We start from the raw sequence: 24,740 nt of genomic DNA, 5'->3' as shown, positions 1-24,740 counted from the left end.
GTGATGTAGGAAACATGGCAGCTAATTTGTAGCATTGTGATAATCTGTTTTAGTGATGTTAGCTGAGGGATAAATATTGGCCGGGACACCAGGGAGAACTCCAAAAGACTCTCAGTACTGCGCTGGAGTGTCAGCCTGAATTATGTGCTCAAGTCTCTGGAGTGGGACTTGAATCCACAACATTCTGCCTCAGAGGTGAGAGTTGCTACCCACTGAGCTATGGCTGACGCCTATATTACTGGAACAAACACGTATAACCAAAAAGAAATGTTTATTTGAATGAATGTTTGTTTTCGTCAGCAGATAGCAGTGCAGGATAAGCAAGGCCATATTTGTTTTTTAAAAACTACGTAGGATAATAAACGGCCGACAGTGTCTCAATCTCTGACGATACTTTTCAATCTCTAGTAATGTTCATAAACCATTTATGAGACAATCGGAACTGCTCGACTGAATTACTGTCTTTGCAACTCCATGCCAACCATCTGTTTTGCTTCACGTGTCCATATAATATTTCATGGAACTGATGGTATTTTTCAGAATTAAATTTGTGCGAATTTAACACTTTCTTGACCCAGTACAACATCGTACAAACAACCCATTGAAAGTCTGTTTACCAAGAACATATGGTCAACATCGGTTTTCCCCCCCATTTCCTCCTGCCCCGATGTCAGTGACTTATTCCGGGATATGGTTCCTCGCGGGCACCAGCAGGCTCATGCTCGCTCGTTCGAGTGGTGATCGAGCGATGGGCCAAACGTACCTACTTGCACTCCTATTCCAATCTGCCCTTCGTCAAGTTGTCTTAAAAGTACAAGGTAGAGAAGAGGTGCTGCACTAGGGGAAGGGGAGGGGGTGGGGGGAATAATCAGAAAGTAGGGAATTAGTTGCACCAATGCAACAACAGCAACTTGCATTTATATAGCACCTTTAACCTAGTAAAACGCCCCAAAGCGCTTCACAGGAGCAGTTATCAGACACAATATGACACCGAGCCACACAAGGAAATATTAGGACAGGTGACCAAAAGCTTGGTCAAAGAGGTAGGTTTTAAGGAGCGTTTTAAAGGAGGAGAGAGAGTTAGAGAGCGGAGAGGTTTAGGGAGGGAATTCCAGAGCTTAGTGCCTAGGCAGCTGAAGACACAGCCGCCAAAGGAAGTCAGGGGTGCAGCACTTCCTTGCGTGTAAATGAGAGGTGGCACAGATGACCCCCACATTAGAACAGTGTTACTAAACATTTGGTCAAGACTACAATCCTGCTCAAAGGGCACTCTTAGCAACGCTGCATGGAGTGATTGACCACACCTGAAGTGCCTTGTATAGCCAGCCGATTTCAAAAGTGCCACCCTGGGCAGTTCTGATCAGAGAGAAGACCCCCTACTCTGGAGAAGAGTTGGGGTGGGGGTAGGGCGGGGACTACAAATTTGATCATAGTATTAAATCTGAAATTTTAATAGTCTTTTAATTTGCTCTGCTTCCTAATAGCTCGCTCACCTGACGAAGGAGAAAGCCTCCGAAAGCTTGTGATTTTCAAATAAAATAGTTGGACTATAACCTGGCGTTGTAAGATTCCTTACATTTGTCCACCCCAGTCCATCACCGGCATCTCCACATCCTAATAGCATGTCTTTGCTTTGCGTCACTGGTCAGCAGGAGAAGGAAAGGGCGCACTGGTGAATCTCTGATCTGACAATGTCCCTCAACCATGTGAACACATGTTGAGGTGCAAGGGAAGCAGGCTTCAGGTGGATCCTGGGCCATGTTATAAATATCACTTCACTGGGGCACCTGAGGTTATCCTTGTTGAAAGCTGACTATCCTCAGTTGAGTTTGAAGGTAAAGGAGGAAGGAAAGGGGAGATAACCTCTGGTCACTATGTGTTAGTGAAACTGTAAACCCAGCGGGAAGATTTCCTCTGATCACTTGCTAGAAAATTCACAAACCCGTTCTTTTAAAATGATTTTATGATTTTGCCAAAAATAAGCATCATAAGAGATCTTCCTGCTTTGTTTATAGTGTGCTAACACATAGTGACTGGAGGAAATCTCTCCCAATGGTGTTTAGCCAATCTATATGCTGCTCTTCGAACATTTTGATTGAATTCATAACAATGTTACACGGCCACTTATAATCAATCACAGGAATTAACCTGACTCGGAGATACAGACAGCATTTTACATTATTTTTTTTTGCTTATTCTGTAGTGACTGTTGTACTGGATTCTTTTCTCACTAAAATACTAGATTTTCACATTGAAAATCTGTGCCAATCTGTTCTAAAAGTTCCACAGTCAGATAGTTTACACTGATATTTACAGTACTGTAGAACAAACTACTACAATGTGGTTTTCTTGGTTCTTAATTTTTAAAGAAGGTTTTAAATTATTTAGCAAAGGCACAGATCACATGATTATCTGCCTGTTGTTTACAGCCCTGGCACGGTGATGTGTCATTAAGCTTACCAGCACAACAATGCCATTTAATAAATAAAACCCCTTCTTACCAATATAAAGCAGAATATGTCCTCAACAAATGAGGGCCCATTAAGGACGCAATGCCACATTTGTGAGGCATTTTGATTGTGCCTTAGTTCTGTCTGGTGTGATAGTCCTTAATCACAATAGTAGTAGTATAGTAATCAATAGAAGAGTGGTCAGATTGATTGGTGTATTGGGTTAGCGCAGTGCTTTTTCACCTCTGGGACCGAGGCTCAAATTCAGTCCAGACTAATGGGATGAAAGTCTCCTTTTACTGTTGGTTGTAAGGTGCTAGGTAAATTTGTTTGGGACAGAGTTAACGTTTTTAGTTGGTGTGAACCCACAGCTAAAATCTGCAGTAATTTGACACTAAATTGGTACCTCGTTGAGAGGCCACCGGATTGTTAGTGTGCGAAAGGGAACCATCATATTGGTGCAGCCAGGGCTGGGGGAGCAGAGTTGCTTTCCTGGGGTACGGTCAGGATTCAGCCCAGGGAGCTTTCCTCTGCTTCTAAACCGAGCTGTAACCGGGAGTGGTAGATGCTGACATTGGGTGTCCGAATGAGTGTCAGCCTAGATTTTTGTGCTCAAGTCTCTGGAGTGGGGCTTGAACCCACAACCTTCTGACTCCGTTGACTCCTGGGAGAACAGCACCCTTCTCCCAGGCCTTTGTCAGTGTTGCTCTTAAACTGGCTGCTGGGGAAATATTGGAGTGGCGTGGACTGGTGCCCTCGGATTTCCCTTCACTTCCCTGGGGAACCAGTTTCCTTCAATCTACGTCTCCCCATGCAGCTCCACCAGTGATCAGGAACTCGCCACGTAGGCAAGCATAGCCATGGACCTGCAACCAATGGATTTGTACATTAGTACAGCAACACAAATAATCAAGTTGATAAAAACCAACACTCAGAAAAGTTGCTACAGGCAGTCACCACTGTACGACTGCTGACCCTTCCCTCCCTTACCATTTTATGCCATTTTTTTTTCTCCTTCCCGGCATGTTCAGTCTGTAGATACGTCATTGCTGCTGAGACCCAGCAGCAGGTCTAGTCATTAGGTGGTGTGGAAGTGAGGGAAAGGCGATTAACCCCTGCCCCATCACATTTCATTCCTTCCTCCAACAGACCATCAATCATTATATTGACTGGGGAAAGAAGTTCTGCCTTTATATTTAGTCCTTTTTGTGGTTATTTTTGTCTGCTTGGCAACAGGAGGAATGTTAGTACTGTGGCGCTGCACTGTCTGAGGTGCTGTCTTTTGGATGAGATGTTAAACCGAGGCCCCGTCTGCCCTCTCAGATGAGCGTAAAAGGTCCCATGGCACTATTTTGAAGGAGAGCAGGAGAGTTCTCATTCTCCCCATTGTTTATTCCTCAACCAACATCACTAAAACAGATCATGTGGTCATTATCACATTGCTGTTTGTGGGATCTTGCTGTGTGCAAATTGGCTGCTGCGTTTCCTACATTACAACAGTGACTACACTTCAAAAGTACTTCATTGGCTGTAAATCCTGATGTCATGAAAGGCGCTTCACAAATGCAAGCCTTTCTTTCTTTCCTGCCTGCAATCTGTTAGGGAAGGTGGGCAGTAACTTTAGGCATAAGATATAAGTTTTAGCCAATTTGAAATGAATCAAAGTAATTGCAGTTACAGGACTGTTATAGAACGTTCCAACGGATGAGGGGGTCACAGTCTCAGAATACGGGGTAGGACATTTAGGACTGAGATGAGGAGAAATTTCTTCACTCAGAGGGTGGTGAACCTGTGGAATTCTCTACCACAGAAGTCTGTGGGGGCCAAATCACTGAATATATTTAAGACGGAGATGGATAGATTTCTAGACACAAAAGGCATCCAGGGGTATGGGGAGGGAGCGGGAATATGATATTGAGATAGAGGATCAGCCATGATCGTGTTGAATGGCGGAGCTGGCTCGAAGGGCCGAATGGCCTACTCCTGCTTATATTCTATGTTTCTAAAACTGGCCATATTTCAAAACCAATATGCATTGATTTAGCTGGAATGTCCCAGCGGTGCAGTAAGCGCTGCTCCTTTGTGTCTGTAGTTTATTGACACGTTTATTGGGAAGTATAGAAGGAGCATTACCCTGAATGTAACCTGCACTTGACCTGAGAGTGCCTGGTGTTAGAGAAGTAAGTGTGCCGTTCCACATGTGGACAATATCTCTCTCTCCCATCTTTCCTCCACCAAAAAAAAAACTTCAGGTCGGACAGATTCAAATGCTGCAGAGTTCACGTGCCAGCCTTCACTGGCTGATTTGAGCAGCTTTCTGCAGTTTTTCTAGGTTGCCTACTGCAATACGGTATGGCGTTGGGGCAGAAATGACAACTGGGCAAAGCTAAAAGGTGGATTTGGAGAATTGCATCACCTACCAGCTCATCACAGGGTGGCACTGTTGGTCATGAAGAAAGCTGGGGCCCAGTATGCACCAAATTCTGGTTATACAACGCGCTAGTGGTCAGCTCAGCTCTGCAAGTGACCTTTAATGTGAAAGATTGGCTTGCATTTATACAGCTTTTTATCACTTCTTAACAATGTCTCAAATTGTTTCAAATACAATTTTTTGAATATATAATATACATAGGGAGGTAGCTCGCTCACTACTATCATTAGCAGCAATGCCTTTTTGTTTGTTTTTTCCCCCTCTCTAGTTCTCGCCTCACCTGAAGGCACTGACTGACTCACTGGGGTGTGGTTCTGTAGGTGATGCCTGGCTCAGTGGGCAGCATTCTCGCCTCTGAGTCAGAAGGTTTGTGGGTTCAAGTCCCATTCCAGAGACTTGCGCACATAAACTAGGCTGACGCTCCCAGTGCAGTACTGCGGGAGCGCTGCACTTTCGGAGGTGCAGCCTTTCAGATGAGATGTTAAACCGAGGCCCCGTCTGCCCTCTCGGGTGGACGTAAAAGATCCCATGAAGCTATTTTGAAGAAGAGCTGGGGAGTTCTCCCCAGTGTCCTGGCCAATATTTATCCCTCTACCGTCATCACTAAAAAAACGTTATCTGGTCATTTTCACGTTGCTGTTTGTGGGACCTTGCTGTGCGCAAACTGGCTGCGGTGTTTCCTACATTACAAGTGACTACACTTCAAACAGTACATTGGCTGTAAAGCGCTTTGGGATGTTCTGAGGAAGTGAAAGGCGTTATATAAATGCAACTTCTTTCTTTACCTTCCACTTAAGTGGCTGTTCTCCAATGTGGGATTAGGTATTGTGTGTTGGTAGGTTATTTGGCTGGGAAGGGACATTTTTCAGCAAAGCTCATTGCATAGCCATCAGGAATCGATTCTGATTTGCTTCCTCGCCCCCCGAATCTAAGGGCACAGAGGCCAATTGTAACAGGTAACCCAGGACAGACTGGGTATCAAACCTGGGACCCCACTGGTCTGGATGACTCAGTTCCACACTGGGCAGTGGAATTACCAAGTGAGTCATCTTGTCCCTTCACTGATTTCTTGATCGGTGAATGTTGTGGGGGAAAAAGACATTTTTGATCAGCCTGGTGATTCAGGAACTTCTGAATGAACATTCCTTCAGGATAGATCAACCTTCTTTCTATTATCAACCTGATGGGAACTGTGCCACTTCAACTGATGGCTTGAGTGCTATTAAGGTAAAGGGCGTTAAAAAAAAAAAAGGCCACATTTTCTCTTCCAGATTTTGAAAGTGCCAAGATGGCAGGAAGCTCAGTGGACCTCACTAAATTTAACATCGATGCCCCACGCTGGGACCAGAGCACTTTCATGGGCAGGCTAAAGCACTTTTTCAACATCACAGACCCACGCACAGTGGTAGTATCGGACGCAAACCTCGATAAAGCAAAGGATCTGGTTGACCGTTGCAGGTAAGCAACTTATCGTGGTTATTCCAGCATAAGAACGGAGGGGCGTGGGTATCAGTGTGGGTTTGTCACCAGACAGCTTCCCAGCACTGGCGATCGGCCAACAGAGGTGCAAGAATGCAGAGGTGCTGGCTTTTTCTGAACTGCATTGTGAGATGTTATATTTATATGTGGCATTTACACGAACATCATTGATACCATTGAATAAAAAAAGGAAGAACGTGCATTTAGTCAGCACCTTTCATGACCTCAAGACGCCCCAAAGCGCTTTACAGCCAATGAAGTACTTTTGAGGTGTAGTCACTGTTGTAATGTAGGAAACGCGGCAGCCAATCTGCCCACAGCAAGGTCCCGCAAACAGCAATGTGATGACCACCAGATAATCTGTTTTAGTTATGTTGTCGAGGGATAAATATTGGGCAGAATGCAGGGGGAGAACTCCCCTGCTCTTCTCCGAAATAGTGTGATGGGATCTTTTTGCGTCCACTTGAGAGGTCAGACGGGGCCTCGGTTTAATGTCTCATTCAAAAGACAGCACCTCTGACGGTGCAGAACTCCCTCAGTATTTCAGCCTAGGTTTTGTGCTCAAGAATAACATATAATTGCGCATATTATTAGTGTCACACACTTCAAGATAAGGGTATTTGGTCGGCAGTAGGCTGTGGGTGGGGAGGGGTAGTTGGGTAGGTGAAGCACAGAAGCTACCCTACCTTGTCTGGGGTGTTGCTGTGTTGGATCCCTGTTCTGGTAAGATGTTATTTTAATGGGAGGATCACATTCCTTTCAGGATAATATGGATGAAATAAGGAAAAGAAAGATTTGCATTTAAAAAGGCCTTATCACATTCCAAAGCTCTTCATATTCAATGAATTATCATGAAGTGCAGTGACTGTTGTTACATAGGCAAACAAGGGATTAAGATGAGGCCGTTCAACCCATCTAGCTCGCTCTGTCATCCAAATCCTTCTTCAGAATCCAATCTGTGCGTTACCTTATCAATTGCTTTCTGAAAGACTAGATATCCAACATACATTATTTTACTGCCAGCCATCAATTCAGGAAATTTCTTACCCATGGTCTGTCCTTTGCAAACCTACAGGCTCAGAATTATCACCTTCGTTCCCATTAAATGTGCTGCCTATATCCCAACTCGCACCAAGTCCCGTTCACCCATCACCCCTGTGCTCGCTGACCTACATTGGCTCCTGGTCCGGGAATGCCTCGATTTTAAAATTCTCATCATTGTTTTCAAATCCCTCCATGGCCTCGCTCCTCCCTATCTCTAACCTTCTCCTGCCCTACAATCCTCCAAGATCTCTGCGCTCCTCCAATTCTTGCCTCGTGCGCATCCCTGATTTTAATCGCTCCACCATTGGCGGCCGTGCCTTCAGCTGCCTAGGCCCTGAGCTCTGGAATTCCCTCCCTAAACCTCTCCAACTCTCTCTCCTCCTTTAAGACACTTTTTAAAACCTACCTCTTTGACCAAGCTTTTGGTCACCCTCCCCAGTAGCTCTGTATGTGGCTTGGTGTCAAATTTTGTTTGAAAATCGCTCCTGTGAAGCGCCTTGGGACGTTTTACTAAGTTAAAGACGCTGGACTTGGGTGTACAGGGCACAATTTCAAAATTTGCAGATGACGCAAAACTTGGAAGTGTAGCAAACAGTGAAGAGGATAGTGATAGACTTCAAGGGGACATAGGCAGGCTGGTGGAATGGGCAGACAAGTTGCAGATGAAATTTAACGCTGAAAAGTGTGAGGTGATACATTTGGTAGGAAGAAGGAGGAGAGGCAATATAAACTGAAGGGAACAACTATAAAGGGGGTGCAGGAACAGACAGACCTGGGGGTATATGTACACAGGTTGTTGAAGGTGGCAGAACAGGTTGAGAAAGCAGTTAAGAAAGTAAACGAGACTCTGGGCTTTATAAATAGAGGCATAGAGTACAAAAGTGAGGATGTTACGTTAAACCTTTATAAAACACTGGTTCAGCCACAATTGGAGTATTGTGTCCAATTCTGGACACCGCACTTTAGGAAGGATGTGAAGGCCTTAGAGAGGGTGCAGAAAATATTTACTAGAATGGTTGCAGGGATGAGGGACCTCAGTGGATAGACTGGAAAAGCTGGGATTGTTCTCCTTGGAGCAGAGAAGGTTGAAAGGAGATTTGATAGAGGCATTCAAAATCATGAAGGGTCTAAACAAAGTAAATAAAGAAAAACTGTTCCCATCGGCGGAAGGGCCGAGAACCATTGGACACAGGTTTAAGGCGATTGGCAAAAGAACCAAAGGCAACATGAGGAAAAGCTTTTTTACGCAGCGAGTGGTTAGGATCTGGAATGCACTGCCTGAAAGGGTGGCGGAAACAGGGTCAATTGTGGCTTTCAAAAAGGAATTAGATTGGTACCTGAAGGAGAAAAATTTGCAGGGCTACGATGAAAGAGCAGGGGAGTGGAACTAGCTGGATTGCTCTTGCAGAGAGCTGGCGCAGGCTAGATGGGCGGAATGGCCTCCTTCTCTGTCGTAACCATTCTATGATTCTATAAATGCAAGTTGTTGTTGTTGTTGACTCAACTATTTTTCAAGCTACAGATGCCAAGTAAACAGGCCTACGATTCCCAGGATCATATTTCCAACCTTTTTCAGGAATTGGAACAGCATTAGCTATTTTCCACAAATTTCTTAGAGGCAAAATGTTGCAAAATCGCATCGCTCTTTATTTGCATTATCATCGTGACCTCACCAACCTTCCCTTTCCTCCGGGATAATGACTCTCGCTTGTTTCCCACGCTGTACCAGAAAATAAACCAAAAGGTTTTAAAAAAAAGTAAATTCCAATAAGACCAAACACATTTGTAGACTATTAAGAAACCACATACTGAAGTGTTTGATAATGATGCAAAAAATGGAAAACAGACAACAACACTGCCAAAGGCATGTCTGAATCCCTCAAGATAAGAAGCAGTCGCTAAAATAAGTCCATACGGGAGGAAAAAAGTTACCGTAAACAGATGATGGCCACTACTAAAACATTCTAGAGATGAAAGAAGAAACATGCACACATATACTGGAAACCTGAAATTAAAACCAGAAAATGCTGGACGTGCACAGTCTGTTGGTCAGCATCAGAAGGAGAAAGGGCAGGTTAATGCTTCAGTTGGCACCTTTCGATCAGATGAGATTGACCTGTTAATGACTCTCCTTCCCTTTATTGGCAGTTGTCTGGGTGAGAAAGGTGGGGTGCAAATCTTCACTGCCTGGTGGCTTTGAGGGTCCCAAAGTTCCTGAGTTTAACATCGTGATACTGCATTCCAGTTGCACATAGTTGAAGATATTGTGTGACACAAGGCCTGAAGAGATGTTGACTTTATAACCTTTAGGAGTATTAGATTTGTGATGGAGAACCGGTCGTGTTAGTAGACAGCCTGTCTGTCTGCCTTATGAACCGCAGGAAAACTCACTAACATGTGTGTTTCCAAAATTTTATCTCCACATTTAGGATAAAGCTAGGGCAAATGATTTGTTGACACTCAGATATAACTCAGAAACCAGCATTTTCGCTTGTTTATGGGGTCTTTTATGCCTACAGGTAACTCAGTCACTTATCTGCAAACTAATACAAAAAGCCTAAATCAGTGTGTTCTACTAAAATGCAGGATACGTTAGAGATATCAGGCATAAGGGATGGCGATTCTGCCCATCGAAGCTCATCTCTTTAGTACGTTGCATGGCACCCTGTTTCTCAGTGGTGTTAGAAGCATTCCAGGCTGCTTCATTCTCAAGATCACAGCTGAGGAAAGCCATTGGCTCGTTGTTGCTCATTCATCCAGTGGCAACCTGTCATTCCCCATCACAGCATCCAACTGTTTGTTAAATGATTTTGCTACAAAAGCATTTTCTTGCCTCCACGACCCTACCCAGAAGTCCATTTCATGTGTTGACCACACTTTAGATGAAGAATTTCCTGACATCAGTCCTCAGTTTGCCAGACACCAGTTTGACTCTTTTTCCTACTGTCACCGTTTAACTTGAAGTACTGTTCCAGATTTACCTTTCCTGTAAAATTTGCTACCTCACATAACTCCTCTGAGGAACCCTCTTATTTGTCTCCTTTCAAAGATGAATAGCTCATGTTTCTTCTGCCTTTCCTCATAACGCCATCCTATGATGGTAGACTCTTGTCCACATCGCCCGCAGGACTGGAATGTCAGCGATCAAAGCTTCCATAATCCTAGCAGCTGCCTGAAGAGCAACATTAGCGGAGACTTGGGAGCAGATTGCCGGACTGGTTTCTCGTGTGTGTGTGTGTGTGTGTGTGTGTGTGTGATCAAAGAATAAGGAATTAAAAGTGGCAACGTGGTTGTGCCCTGAGTTGAAACCGTGGATGAGCCCTACAGCCCTTCGAGAACTCGGCGTTCTCCCAACTCTGGCCTCTTGTGCACCTCCCACTTTGCTTCGCCATTGGCGGCCGTGCCTTCAGCCGACTAGGCCCTAAGCTCTGGAATTCCCATCACAAACTTCTCCACCTTTACGACACTTCTTAAAACCTACCTCCTTGTGATCAAGCTTTTGATCACGTGTCCTAATGTCTCCTCCTTTGGCTCGGTGTCAATTGTTGTCTGATTACAGCTCCTGTGAAGCCCCTTAGGACTTTTTACTACGTTAAAGGCATTGTACGAATGCAAGTTGTTGTTGTGATGATCTAATTGAATGGCGGAACAGGCTCGAGGGGCTGAATGGCTTACTCTTGTTCCTATGTTACTTGTGTCTGCCTCGGGACCAGACATTGTGGCCGAGATTGGGAAGTTACAATTCTGGGTATTTATGGGGACAACCACCGCTCTTGTGGCCACCACACATTGACTGACAAATCTGAAAGAAAGAGAGAAAGAATTTAATGATGTGCATTGTTTTATTTTCCAGAGTTGGCTCTCTCCCCCCAGGCACAACGGAGGAGCAGTTGCACTATGCGAAGAAACTGTACGACTCTGCATTCCACCCCGACAGCGGTGAGAGGATGAACATAATTGGGCGAATGTCGTTTCAGGTCCCCGGTGGGATGGCCATCACTGGTTTCATGCTGCAGTTTTACAGGTACTGCCGTAGGATTTGATCCACAGCTATGTCGTGTTCCGATGGGTCAGTGACTTTATCCAGCTGTAGCTAAGCTGTACATGAGTAGGAAAATCCCATATCTGACCACCAATCTATGGTGAATTGGCTTATCTAAGTCAAGGGCAGCTGGGAGTGCTAGAATTGGCCTCAGCAACCCCCCCACCCAAGGCTTTAGGAAGGGAAATCAGCCAGGTTTCCCTCTGCTGCTCACCATCCAGCAACCCCCTGCTGGAAGTGTGTGTGTATTTGTGCTTAAGAAGGTCAGATGTCTTGGTTACGATGGCTCACATAGTTGAATCCCAACATTCACTCAAGCCTGTGAATGAATAATGATTACTTGGGCGAGGTAATGGACAGAGTGAGAAAATGTACGGTGGGCAGCAATGAGGCTAAACCTTCAGGAGAGGAATGGAGAGAATTAGTGAGAAAAAGAGGAGGGGGGGTAAGTCCCAGTGCGTTATGTCTGCACTATAAGCTGTTTAGGTTTTCAGCAAGAAGCTGTGGTCTGTGAAACCACAGACTTACTGGGGAGTACAAGGTGAAATACTCCTTTAAGCTGACTACCAAGACATCTGGCATGAAGCAGATCCCCAACTTGCTTCCCTGCCTCTTATGCTGACCATTAAGACCTATTAAGATCCCAAAACAGGACCCTAAAAGCTGATGTTGATGCACAAAGGTAAAACCACTTAAGAGAAGCTAACAGCATACTTATCTGTTGAAACTGCTGCATTAGTGTTGTGCTGTGAACCTGTATGATATCTGTATTCCCCCTCCAACCTTAATGAACCTTTTCAATCAATTAAACACTCTCCTTTATGCCCTTGGAAATGCTTGTGGATTGTCAGTGCAATGGATAACTGATGGGTAAACAGTACAGTGATCTATCCTGGTAATATCTTTGAACGTTAGCTGAAGTCCAAGACTGTATTCAATGGAGCTGACGTGGGATCAAATAGAACTGTTCTAAGAGAGTATGAGAGGGGACGAAATGAAAGATTATCTCCACTGGTCAGTGAATCAATAATAAGGGGGCATAACCTCAGTATTAGAACTAAAAATGTGATGATGTGGAGATGCCGGTGATGGACTGGGGTTGACAATTGTAAACAATTTTACAACACCAAGTTATAGTCCAGCAATTTTATTTTAAATTCACAAGCTTTCGGAGACTTCCTCCTTCCTCAGGTAAATGTTCAGGAGCTCCTCGAAGCCTACGCATTTATACATATAGAACAATACATGGTGTTTACAGAATGCCCCTGCAACTGCCCGTTGCCAAGGCAATCACTGTGTTCAGACAGAGAGGTGTCACCTGCAGAACCCCCGAATACACATTCAACAAAAAAACAAACAGGAAAAAAAACAGAGAGAGGCAGAAACATCCGGAAGGCAGAGAAAGCCAGCAAATGACCCATTATATTAAAAACAGATAACATTTGTTCGCTGGTGGGGTAACGTGTAGCGTGACATGAACCCAAGATCCCGGTTGAGGCCGTCCTCATGGGTGCGGAACTTGGCTATCAATTTCTGCTCGACGATTTTGCGTTGTCGTGTGTCTCGAAGGCCGCCTTGGAGTACGCTTACCCGAAGGTCGGTGGATGAATGTCCATGACTGCTGAAGTGTTCCCCGACTGGGAGGGAACCCTCCTGTTTGGCGATTGTTGCGTGGTGTCCGTTCATCCGTTGTCGCAGCGTCTGCATGGTCTCCTAATAAAGCATTCAGTATCCTAATAACCCTTTCATGCAAAGGGTTATTAGGATACTGAATGCTTTACGACAAGTAGCTATTGGAGCCAAATCAATCTCACCATTTAAAGGGGATTATAAAATATTAAAAGACAAGGGAAAAGAGCAGGGAATGGAGAATGGAGCAGAGGTATTCAAGCTTTTATCTTTTTGGACCATTTAGGTTTGCAACATGGAGCCTCAGAGGCCAAATATAAAGTTCCCATTAATTTACACATAACTCAAGTTGGTGATACTAGTGGATTTAGGGTTTATGCACCAGTGAGGCAACAGTGCTAATCAGCTCTTTCCAAATCTCCAGGCCACACAGTAGGAGGCCATTCGACCCATCGTGCCTGTGCCGGCTTTTTGAAAGCGCTATCCAATTAGTCCCACTCACCCCTGCTCTCTCCCCATAGCCCTGCAATTTTTATTTCTTTTTCAAGTATTTATCCAATTCCCTTTTGAAAGTTATTATTGAATCTGCTTCCACCGCCCTTTCAGTGCGTTCCAGATCATCACAACTCGCTGCGTAAAAAGAATTTCTCCTCGTCTCCCCTCTGGTTCTTTTGTCACAGAACAAACTAAGAAATAATGGGGGTGAAACCCAACTTCAGCGGTGGACACGAAACGGGGGACAGTGGATCAGCCGCCTGTTATACACCCCGTCTGATTTTCCTCACGGAAAGGAAATCGGGCGTGGTGTGTAACAGGCAGCTGATCCCCCCAATCGCTTGATTTAGGGACAGCAATAGGCCAATCAGTCCCTCTAGCCTGTTCCGCCATTCAATTAGATTATAGCTGATCTGTTCCTCAACTCCATTTACCCGCCTTGATTCCGCTACCTTTAATACCTTTACCTAACAAAAAAATCTATCAGTCTCAGTTTTGAAATTTTCAATGGACTCCCAGCCTCAACAGCTTTTTGGGGGAGAGAGTTCCAGATTTCCTTTGTGTGAAGAAGTGCTTTCTGACATCACCCCTGAACGGCCTCGCTCTAATTATAAAGTTATGCCCCCCCTTGTCCTGGACTCTCCCACCAGAGGAAATAGTTTCTCTTTATCTTCCCCATCAACTCCTTTGATCTTCTCGAAGTTTGAATTTCACCCCCCTCCCCATTAAGAGCAAATAGGACTGAGTTGCCCAGGCTTCGAGGGCTGGATTGCCAGTGCTGAGGAATCGTGTGGCCTTAGGGAAACAGTTTCAACACCCTTGGAATAGATGGACTCCAAAGTGGGGAGTTAGCACTGCCACAGTGGGGAGTTAGCATCAGCACAGGTATGGTGGGCTGAATGGCCTCTTCCTTTGTCCAAAGTTTCTTTGATGAGTAAATCATTCATTTTCGCCTAAAAAAAAAGATTGAATTGAAAACAAATAAACTTTGGAAAAGAAAAGCAGTGAAGATACTAATGAGTCTAAAAGTGACCTTCTTCACAAGTTGGACATTAAAGCAAAATGAAAGGAAGAAGTTCCTAAGCGACATTGTTTGCAATTCGTTCTTTCTAACCTCGTCTCTGACTTTGACTTTGATTCTGACTTTCTCGTGCTGTAAATCAACACAGCTCTGTGCCAGGAGTTTTCTGATTCAAAGATTCTTGTATTTGTCCTTGTAAAGTCAGAGACTTGGAGCTCATTTATAGAGGAACTAATTCTTTAAAACAACTCGGGTCATTTCAGCTTTTTCGCTTGCTGCTATAAACGTCGTAAATTTAAGAACGCCGGAATAAATTAAACTGACCTTGTTGGTGCTCTTGATGCTTAATTGTGTACAGTGGAATTCCTCAAAACTCGACACTGTTATAAATGCTGACAGGCCTCATAACTTGTAGGAGTGACTTAATGTGGCTTCTACCAGCCCACCTGCCTCCTCCTCAGCCCTGTCGGCCGAAGGGCAGGGAGTTCCAGAGAGTAGGGGCCAGGCGGCGGCGGCAAGTTCTACCACTGATGCTGGTGCGGAGGAAAGGGGAGAGCGGGATGTCCATTCTGTGTCGGAGGACAGAAGGGCGTGGGTTGGGACCTGGGGATGGGGTGAGGCCGGGGAAGGGTTTGTAAACGAGGATGAGGATTTTGAATTTTGTGGGGATGGGAGAGCTAGCGGAGGCCGGTGAGAATAGTGGTGATGGGTGGTGTGGGACAGGATGCTATGGTGGAGTTTTGGATGAGCTGGAGTTTATGGAGCTTGGGAAAAGGGCATTGGAAAAGTTGAATCTGGAAGTAACAAACGTGTAGATAAAGGTTTCAGGATCATTGAAGATGAAGTAAGTGCATTACAGAAGAAGCAGTTTGACACAACACTAAAGAATATTGGCTTAAGTGTGACTTTTTTTTTTCTCCCCCCTACAGCTTATTGGTACCAATGTGCCAAGTAAGAATCTACGACCTTCTAGTCTGTAAGGCTCAGCACTTTATCAGTTGATCTACTTACACACTAAGGCATCAGGGGAGCTACAATAATTGCTTTTACCCATTTTTCCCCCCATTGCATAAAGCTGATAGATATTTAGGCATTTTTATTTCTTATTTTCTATCCTCTTCTGCAGTTGTTTACACCACAGTGCTATCACTGCTCACCCTCATGCACCATCCTCTCCACTAGTAATGCTAATTCCTGGCCAAAAAAAAATGTCCAATTTCAGGCAATTTTCTCCCTGACTCTATAAGGCAAGCTTCGGGTGACCACAATTATCCATGGCACATCACCGGATGTATGTAACTAACCCCCCTGCCACCGCACCCCCCCCCAACTGCGATATATCCCAATATTCTTGGGAACATTCAGCAATGGAAAAGGTAATTTCCATCATCAGGTCCATTGCAAAGGTCAGAGACTTTCTAACCCACCATAGCTCTCATACCCTTCAGTAGTCTTGTGTGCAAAAATGTATCCTTCTCCCTCTTGATATTGATACCATCGTTCACTTGTACTGCCTCCATGGTCGGTTGTTCCACATATACACTGCCCTCTGTGTGAAGCTGTTGTCTCTTAATTGCATTCACTTTTTTTCTTGTCTAAGCTTAAATCTACGTTCCCTTCTCCTATGGTTAAGGTTGCTTCAGGGTCCAATTTATCTATTTCCTTCAGAATCTTAAATACCTCCGTAAGATACTCTTTTTTTTTTCCCAATGTAAGCTTCCCTAGTATACATCGTCTTTCCTCATTGCACAGACGCCCGATCACATTTATCAACTTATTCGCCCTTTGCACTCCCCTCCACGGCCAGGATGTGCTCTCGTGGTCTGGTGCACAGAACAGCACACAACAGTCAAGGTGGGGGAGGAGCAGTCCTTTGTGGAAACTAGTTATCACTGCCTCGGACTTGTGTGCTCTATCCTTCAAGCTATACATCCTATATGCCTTTTTCATCACTGTTGTACATTGTGGTGAAGCTTATGGATAAAGCTGCTAGATCCCTCTCCCGTGTCATTGCCTGTAGACTGTTCCCGTTTATTTTGTTTTCTTTCGGATGAGACGTTAAGCTGAGGCCCTACCTGCCCTCTCGGGTGGATGTATAAGATCGATGGTCCCATTCAAGAAGAGCAGGGAGTTCTCCCAGTGTTCTGGCCAATATTTATCTCTCAACCAATACCACCAAAACAGATTACCTGGTCATTTATCTCATTGCTGTTTGTGGGATCTTGCTGTGTGTAAATTGGCTGCTGCGTTTCCCTCCAATATGAACAGTGACTACACCTCAAAGGTACTTCATTGGCTGTGAAGTGCTTTGGGAGATACTGAGAACGTGAATGGTGCTAAATGCCACCAAAAACAGGTTAAATGGCCGTTCATCTCATTGCTATTTGTGGGAACTTTATGTGCAAAAACGACTAACGTGTTTGCATAATAACAGTCACTCCATTTCACAGTCATTCATTGCGCATGAAGCATTTTGAGATATTGCTGATGTCCTGGTGTGGAGCTTGAACCCACAAACTTCTGACCCAGAAGCAAGAGTGTTGCCAACAGTGAGCCAAGCCGACCAGAGGAGCATCTGTCCTTGTGCAGGGCACCAATCCCGTGGTAGCATGTTTTGAGATTGGCGATTTGCTATGTTGCTATTGCAGTTACTGATGTTTCAGGCTGCTCATATGTGTTTGCATGACCTTTCTCTGTTGCTGTTGTGACCACTGTGACTGGTATTTTCTCCCCATTCCTTTCAGAACAGTTCCAGCCGTGGTATTTTGGCAGTGGGTGAACCAGTCGTTCAACGCCCTGGTCAACTACACCAACAGGAATGCAGCGTCGCCCATTAGCACAAAGTAAGTGTTTTAGGCCCTAATTAGTCACTGTCTCTGTCTCACTCCCTCTCCTTTGTTCACCCACAGACAGCAAGCTTCCAATAGAGACAGAAAACCGGCTGATTTTATTCATGAAAACCAGTACATTTTGTACAGCCATTATTGCAGCTGGCAGTTCTGTGCGGCAGCTGTTGTGTTCTTTATCAAATCAAAAAAAAGTTTGCCAATGTTTTCATTCCTTTTCTTGCCTCTTGGTGACCTTGACTGCGGCTGTCATGCAGACCCACAGACACCAGGCTCCTCACCTGGGCGCCTATTCTTCGTTTGAGAGTCCAGACAGCAAATGTCAATTTGTTACTTGATAGCGGGAGGCATCACAGGCAGATCTAATCCTCTCCTCCCTCCAACATGTACACAAGTTCAAAATAGAGATCTTCAAAATCCTGAATGGTTTCGATAGAGTAAATAAGGAGAAACTGTTTCCACTGGCAGGGGGGGTTGGTGACCAGAGGACACAGATTTAAGGTTAATTGGCATAAGAACCAGAGTGGGGAGGATGAGGAGAATTTTTTTTAAGCAGTGAGTTTTTATGAGCTGGAATGCATTGCCTGAAAGGGTGGTGGAAGCAGATTCAATAGCAACTTTCAAAAGGGCATTGGATAAATACTTGAAAAGGAAAAATTTGCAGGGCTATGGGCAAAAAGCAGGGAATGGGCCTAATTGGACAGCTCTTTCAAAGAGCGGGCACAGGCACGATGGGCCGAATGGCTCCTTCTGTGCTGTTTGATTCTATGAAGCGCACTTTCCATTCAGGGTCACTGGATAGCGATCAGGGGTGAGCACCCTGGCTGTGTGTGTTTCCTCCTTTTTAGCAGGGGGATGCCGTGGGTAATTGTAGTACCTCTACCACCCAAGATGGTATCAGCTAACCCAGCACAGACTGCTGATCAGACCTGGACCTTCTGCTCTGCATCGCTCAGCGACACACTGCCTTTACCAACTGAACCACCAGGGAAGCAAAAATCATCATAAAGTCAAAAATTCAGATTTCATGACCAGAATGCAATCATTGAGATTTTATTTTCTTAATCTGGTTATATGCAACAAGAATGTCTTTTTCCTTTTAACTTTTACCTGTGTTTTTTTCCCTCTGCTTTGCACCCAAGGAACGCTTGCTTCTCGAGTGCAAAGCAAAGGTTTGAGGGGCGGAGACCTATGATACCTTTGCATTGTTCTAGGATTTTTGGGGACCCCCCCCCCCCCTGCCAAGTGGCATAATGGCACCCCCCTCCACCTCCCCACCACCACCTCATGTTGTTCCCGCAACCTCAGGTGGGCTCTGTTTTCGAGAACTGCCCAGAAATAGACCTTAGGCCTTGTGCCCAGCCTGTTCACATCGGAGTGTCTGAGAAGTGTCCAGCTGTTGGATCCAAGTGGAAGGTGAGTACCATTTTTTGCAGGTATAGCAAGTGGAGGATTGGGCCTGTGGGCCTTCTGGCTGCTATTTTTTCGACAGCACCCAGAAGGCCTCATAACTGGCACCCATTATCATTGCTGTTGGCCTCTCAGCTGCAGCAGCAGTTGACTCTCTTTCCTTGCTTCCAGGCGCAAGGCCCTGCCAGTTGTGGGCCTGCGCTGGGGCAAGTCTGGCCTATTATGATCATATGATCCTGGAAATGCAGTTGGGTTCAGGTTGTGTCTGGCAGCGTGCCCGTGGGGTATAGTTGGCCCGACTAACACCCAGGTAGGCCGCGGAGGGAGAGGAAAACTGGCCTTATAGATTCCACGTTGTCTTAAACTGTTAACAAGAGGCTGGTAATGAAACAAAAGTATTCCAGAAAAAAAAAATCAACAGAAACACCTGGGAAATTGTAACCAAAACTGCTGAGATTCACTCTTTAATAAACTTTCCCTCCTTTTCATTGTTTAGACAAATAGGAGTTGCGTATTTGACTGCAACTAGCACTGCCCTAGCAACCGCAGTTGGATTGAATCTATACACAAAGGTACGGTGGAGAACTCCTCTCTGTAGAGATTTGCTTTAAGAAGTTTCAAGCGGTCGTAGCTTTGCTTTTCTTGTCTTTCCCCCTCAGTGTAGAAATATGAAATATTGCAGGTTGTGAATTGTTGACGTGGATTCTAATTCCTCCTGGAATCCCTCACATTGAGTCTTCTTGCTCTGATGGATGGGGCATAGACGGGAGAGAAGGGAACTGAAGGACGAACCATCTTGGTTTGCTCTAATACAACTCCCAGCATCTTCTCTTCAAGTGGCTCGGATGGACGTGGCACTATTTGAAGAGGAGCAGAGAATGGCTAATGTCCCGCATTCAGTCAACACTCACCAATTTTTCTCATTGCTTTTTGGAGCCCTTGTGCGCAAAATGGCTGTCCACTTGCATACATAGCAACTGTGTCGCCACGGCAAATACATTCATTGTATGGGAAACATTTTGGGACGTTTCTAAGAGAATGATAGAGATTCGTAGAAATGTAAGTCTTTCTTTCCCTTCTGTTCTATATCAACAACAACAACAACTTGCATTTATATAGCGCCTTTAATGTAGTAAAAAAGTCCCAAGGCGCTTTACAGGAGCAATTAACAGTCAAAATTTGACATCGAGCCACATAAGGAGATATTAGGACAGGTGACCAAAAGCTTGGTCAAAGAGGTGGGTTTGAATGAGTGAGTGAGAGGTTTAGGGAGGGAATTCCAGAGCATCGGGCCTAGGCAGCTGAAGGCACGGCTGCCAATGGTGGAGCGATGAAAATCGGGGATGCGCAAGAGGCCAGAATGGGAGGAGCGCAGAGATCTCGGAGGGTTGGAAGGCTGTAGGAGGTTGCAGAGATAGGGAGGGGCGAGGCTGTGGAGGGATTTGAACCTGACCGTGCAGGAAAGCAGAAACCTACTATGCAGGAATAAGATCTCTGATCCATTCTTGACGATATTGTATTCAAGTTTCAAGCTTAACTGAAGCTCAGTTAACTTAAAATGAATTTAATACAGTTTTGTCAGTACCAGATGTCCAGGAATAGTACAGGAGAGCCTATTTTCTTTTTCTCCTCCTGGGCGACATGGATGCACATTATTGAGCCTTGCAGGCCACAAAGAAAGTTTAAACCAGTGCTCCCATTAATTATAATTGATCTCAAACAGTAGGCAATAAAAGATCTAATTGTTCTGGTTGAGGATTTATCTACCGATGAAGAAAGCCCACAAAGAGCTGCCCTTTCCAAACCTCCAAATGCATAAATTTCAAACAAGGCAAAAACCAGCAACTAAGAAATATAACAAATAGAACTGGGTTTTATATACAACTCTTTTTTAAAAAAAAAGCCAACTTCAAGGCAATGAGGGAAGAACTTAACCAAATTGACTGGGGGGGTGGGTGGTGTGGGGGTGGTGGGTGAGATAATACTCAAGGAAACTTCAGTCGAGGACAAATGGGAATATATTCAAGGACATTCTACTCAGCACGCAGGATAAGTACATAGCAAGGACTAGTCAGTGCAGATTAAAGATGAAAGAAACATGACCTTAAATGGATTAGTAAGACAATACAAAGAGAAATAAGTAAGAAAAACAAACTCTACAAAGCCTGTAAGGAGAAAGGTGAGGGAAACCTCTGGAAAGACTAGAGGAACTTCCAAAACATGTAAAAATGGCTGTTAGAGGGGCATAGTTGAAGAAGCTGTTATAATAAAAATATAACAGCAAGAGGGTTATGAAGGAAGGATGGCGATCGCTTAAGGATGTTAACTGGATTGAAATTGAGGATAAACTATAAATAATTAACATTAAATGATTATTTCCTGGAATTATTCACTAGAGGAGATATTGGCAGTGCACTAACAATTGTAGGAGATTCCACAACTGAAATTAATGACATTAATATCAAGAAAGATGATAAAACAAAGCCAGGTAACCACAGACCCATTAGCCTTGCATCAGTAAATGGCAAGATAATGGAACTGATCATTAGGAACAAAGTTGAGGAGTATCTATAGAAAATGACCTAGTAAATAACAACCAACACAGTTTCGAAAGGGACAGATCTATCTCGCCAATTTCCTCTGCTAGTTTGAGGAAGTGAGATCTCAAGTGGACAATCCAAATCTCTATAATTAGGCTTCCAGCAAGCCATTGTTTTCCATGTGAAAGGCTTACACACAAGCTCAAGGCAGTGGGTATCCCAGGTGAAACTTGAAGAAATTGGCTGAAAAAGGCAAAGTGTCAGGTACTAGCTATGCGAGTGATATTGGGGTGGGGAGATGGTACTGTGTGGTATGCCCCAGGGGTCAGTGCTGGTCTCCTGCAGTAGAAAAATAGGGGCCTGTTTAAATTGAAGAGTTGCACTTCCCTGTTGTATAGAGTGTCTCCGAGTGGCTAAGTGGCATTCTTGGAAGTTTGGCAGAAGGATGGTCAATGTTGACTGGGTTCATCAGCCCTTTTGGGGGCAAGCAGTGATGTAAATTGAAATGTGTTGAATGCCGTGGTAGACAGTTAGCTAAGGAGGTTCACGCTCATGTTTCATTTTGATTTTTCTTCCCCAGAAAGCTCCACCTTTATTGGCCCGCTGGGTCCCTTTCGTTGCCGTGGCAGCCGCTAACTGTGTAAACATTCCAATGATGAGACAGCAGTAAGTCCAATTTCTATCCAGTTTGATTTTTTGCCATCAGTAAATGGTGCCCTTTTATAACGAATTTGTGAAAAGCAGTTGGAACAGCCTCACTGGATAAGAGTGCCACATCTGTAATTGTGCAGTTGCAACGTATATCCTTCGTAAGTTTCTTTATATTATTTAAGAAAAACCTAGGCAAAGAACAAAAAAAATGGTGTGTTAAGGTTGAAAAGAGCAGAGAAGATGTGATAAATCAAGAGTTCATGCTTTGGTGAATGCCAACCTTTAAATTTTGAAAGATTGTAGGTTGTAGGAGGGAGGAAAGACTGAGGGCAGTTAGGAGTTCTATAGTTCGAAGGCTCTGGGAAAGAATGGAGTAGCAGCTGCTGCAATTTCAGTCCTAACGTCAACGTGGTATGTGTTTAGGGAAGATGAAGAACGCGTAGGACAGTGAATTTGGAGCTTAAGAGGAACAAGAGAGGAAAATTCAGATGAGCTTTGACCATAGTAGAATCGATCGAACAAAGAAAGACGAGGAAGGTTGTAACGGAGAGATTAGAGGGCGGAGGCGAGAGTAGGATCACCCATCAGTTCCAGATATCTGTTTCCGAGGAATGTGCTTCCCCCAATAGCTCAACAAGTTGAGCTGTACAAAGCAGGAAGGGCCCAGGTTCAATCCCTGGTCTGTTCTGAGTCGGCTGATCTCAACTGGGGCAATGGTAGGAACATTACCTTAGCAGCCCCAGGTTAGGAAAGAGAAAATCAAGGTCCCGCTCCTAATCACTGCTTGACATGTATGTGTTTGGATGTTTACTGAAGACAGGATGTCTTTGCTGTGATGGATGAGGACAGGAGCGGGCTCTTGTGCGATGCCTCATGTGGTTGAATAGCTCATCAATACTTACCCACTTGGGCGATGGTATCGGAGAGCAACTGGCAAGAAGTCAACACCCTCAGCAGAGCAGAAGAGGGAAGAACGTTTGTGAGGGGAAGGGGGCAAATAATCACTTTAATAATTGGGTCAAAATACATTGGGATGGGGCTGGAATGAAATTGAGATCATAATAACTTGCCTTTATCATAGAAAAACACCCATGCCTCTTCACAGCGGCGTGATGAACATGGGCGCTGAGCAAAAGAGGGAGACATTAGTAGGGGTAACCGAAAGCTTGGTCAAAGAGGTAGGTTTTAAGGAGGGCCTTAAAGGGGGAAGGCAGAGGGGTTTAGAGAGGGAATTCCGGAGTGTGTGGCGTAGGTGGCTGAAGGCACAGCCGCTAATGTCTCATCCACCCGAGTGATTAGAAAAGTCAGCCAGAGTTCCTGATTGCTACCCAGTGCCTGACTCCACCATTCCTTATCGAAGGAGAGTGCACTGTGCGCAGATGTTTGGTGAGAACAGAAACGGGCTCAGCTGTCCACAGTCAAACAGTCTGCTGACACTCAACGCCCCAGCTTCTACATAAAGGATGGCCACGTAGACAAGATGTATCACCCGTTGGAACGCTCCATGACACGGCAGCAGCTTCAGGTGAGAAGAGGAGAAAGGACGAGAGATTGGGACAGGGAGTCACTGTTTTAATCGCACTATACATCAATCATCCTGCGGCCATACAGCAGTTGGAAGATTATTTGCTATTTTGCCAACCAGTAGGGGTCAGAGTAACACTGATATGAAAACACTTATCACAGGAGCTGTGCAGTATTTACATTCTTCAAAATAATTCTGCTTTTATATTTTAGGGAAATAATAAGTGGAATCACCGTGACGGATGAAAATGAGAATAAACTGGGAGAATCCAGGGTAAATATATGCACTTTAGCAAAAAAATTCAGCATGACTGGAATGTTTTACTGGGGTCTATGTATCAGTTAATTTGGTGGGGGGGGATGTTACAAATGTTCTTTGAACCCCACAATATTGTCTCGCGCCCACTAAACAGAACATTATTTGTGTGTTTTTATTTTAATTGATGCATTTATATAACTCTTCATCATGATTTGAAAGGTTTTTACGTACAATGAATTGCAGCAGCTTATTATGTATGCAAACTCGGGAGCCATTTTGCACACAGCAAGATCAATGAAAAACAAATGAATCAGCAGTTAGTCTGGTTTTACTGTTGGATGACTGAGGAATGTTGTGGCCAGGACACCTCCCCGCTCTTTAAATAGTGCCATGGGATCTTTAACATCCAACTGAACAAAAGGTGGGGCCTCAGCCTTATCCAAAGCACAACACCTCCAACAATGCAGCACACTCCCAGTACTGCATTGGAGTGCCAGCCTGGATTACGTGCTCAAGTGAAGGAATGGGGCTGGAACCCACAAACCTCCTGCTCAAAGACGAGAGTCCTACCAACTGAATGAAGCTGCCATCTATATATACTCCATTCAAGAGACAATATTGCTCGTAACATACACTCATCAACTTTGACCTTATTGGTTTACAGAATATCAAACATGAAATGGTCCCTTTCTTCGCTAAACATTAAATACACCGTAGTGACCAATTTGTTGCTTTAACCTTTGTAAGGCTCCCCCAATGACTTGGTGGGTAATGGCCATGCTTATTAGACCATAGGGTCCCAGGCTTGATCCATTCATTGTCCCTGCTGAGTTAGTACAGGATCAGGCTCAGCTGCGATGCTCCCCACAATCAGATATCCTGCTGACACTCACTGTCTAGACTCGCACATGAATAATTT

The 24,740-nt window shown here is 44.6% G+C and overlaps 1 protein-coding gene across 1 annotated transcript in view; it reads left to right on the top strand.

The window, feature by feature from the left end:
• The window catches only part of sfxn2 (sideroflexin 2), a 52,457-nt gene that overhangs the window by 5,880 nt on the left and 21,837 nt on the right, over positions 1-24,740 (top strand). Inside the window, exons 2-7 of the mRNA XM_068002073.1 lie at positions 6,153-6,339; positions 11,258-11,428; positions 17,336-17,434; positions 19,344-19,419; positions 21,968-22,053; positions 23,776-23,836. Coding sequence (XP_067858174.1) covers positions 6,170-6,339; positions 11,258-11,428; positions 17,336-17,434; positions 19,344-19,419; positions 21,968-22,053; positions 23,776-23,836 — 663 coding nt within the window. The 5' untranslated portion in view covers positions 6,153-6,169. The remainder of the gene's footprint in view (positions 1-6,152; positions 6,340-11,257; positions 11,429-17,335; positions 17,435-19,343; positions 19,420-21,967; positions 22,054-23,775; positions 23,837-24,740) is intronic.

This window comes from Heptranchias perlo, chromosome 21, assembly GCF_035084215.1.
Source record: "Heptranchias perlo isolate sHepPer1 chromosome 21, sHepPer1.hap1, whole genome shotgun sequence".
NCBI classification, from domain to species: Eukaryota; Metazoa; Chordata; class Chondrichthyes; order Hexanchiformes; family Hexanchidae; genus Heptranchias; species Heptranchias perlo.
Note: the sequence above shows the minus strand (reverse complement) of the source record. Positions and strands in the feature narration are given on the sequence as shown.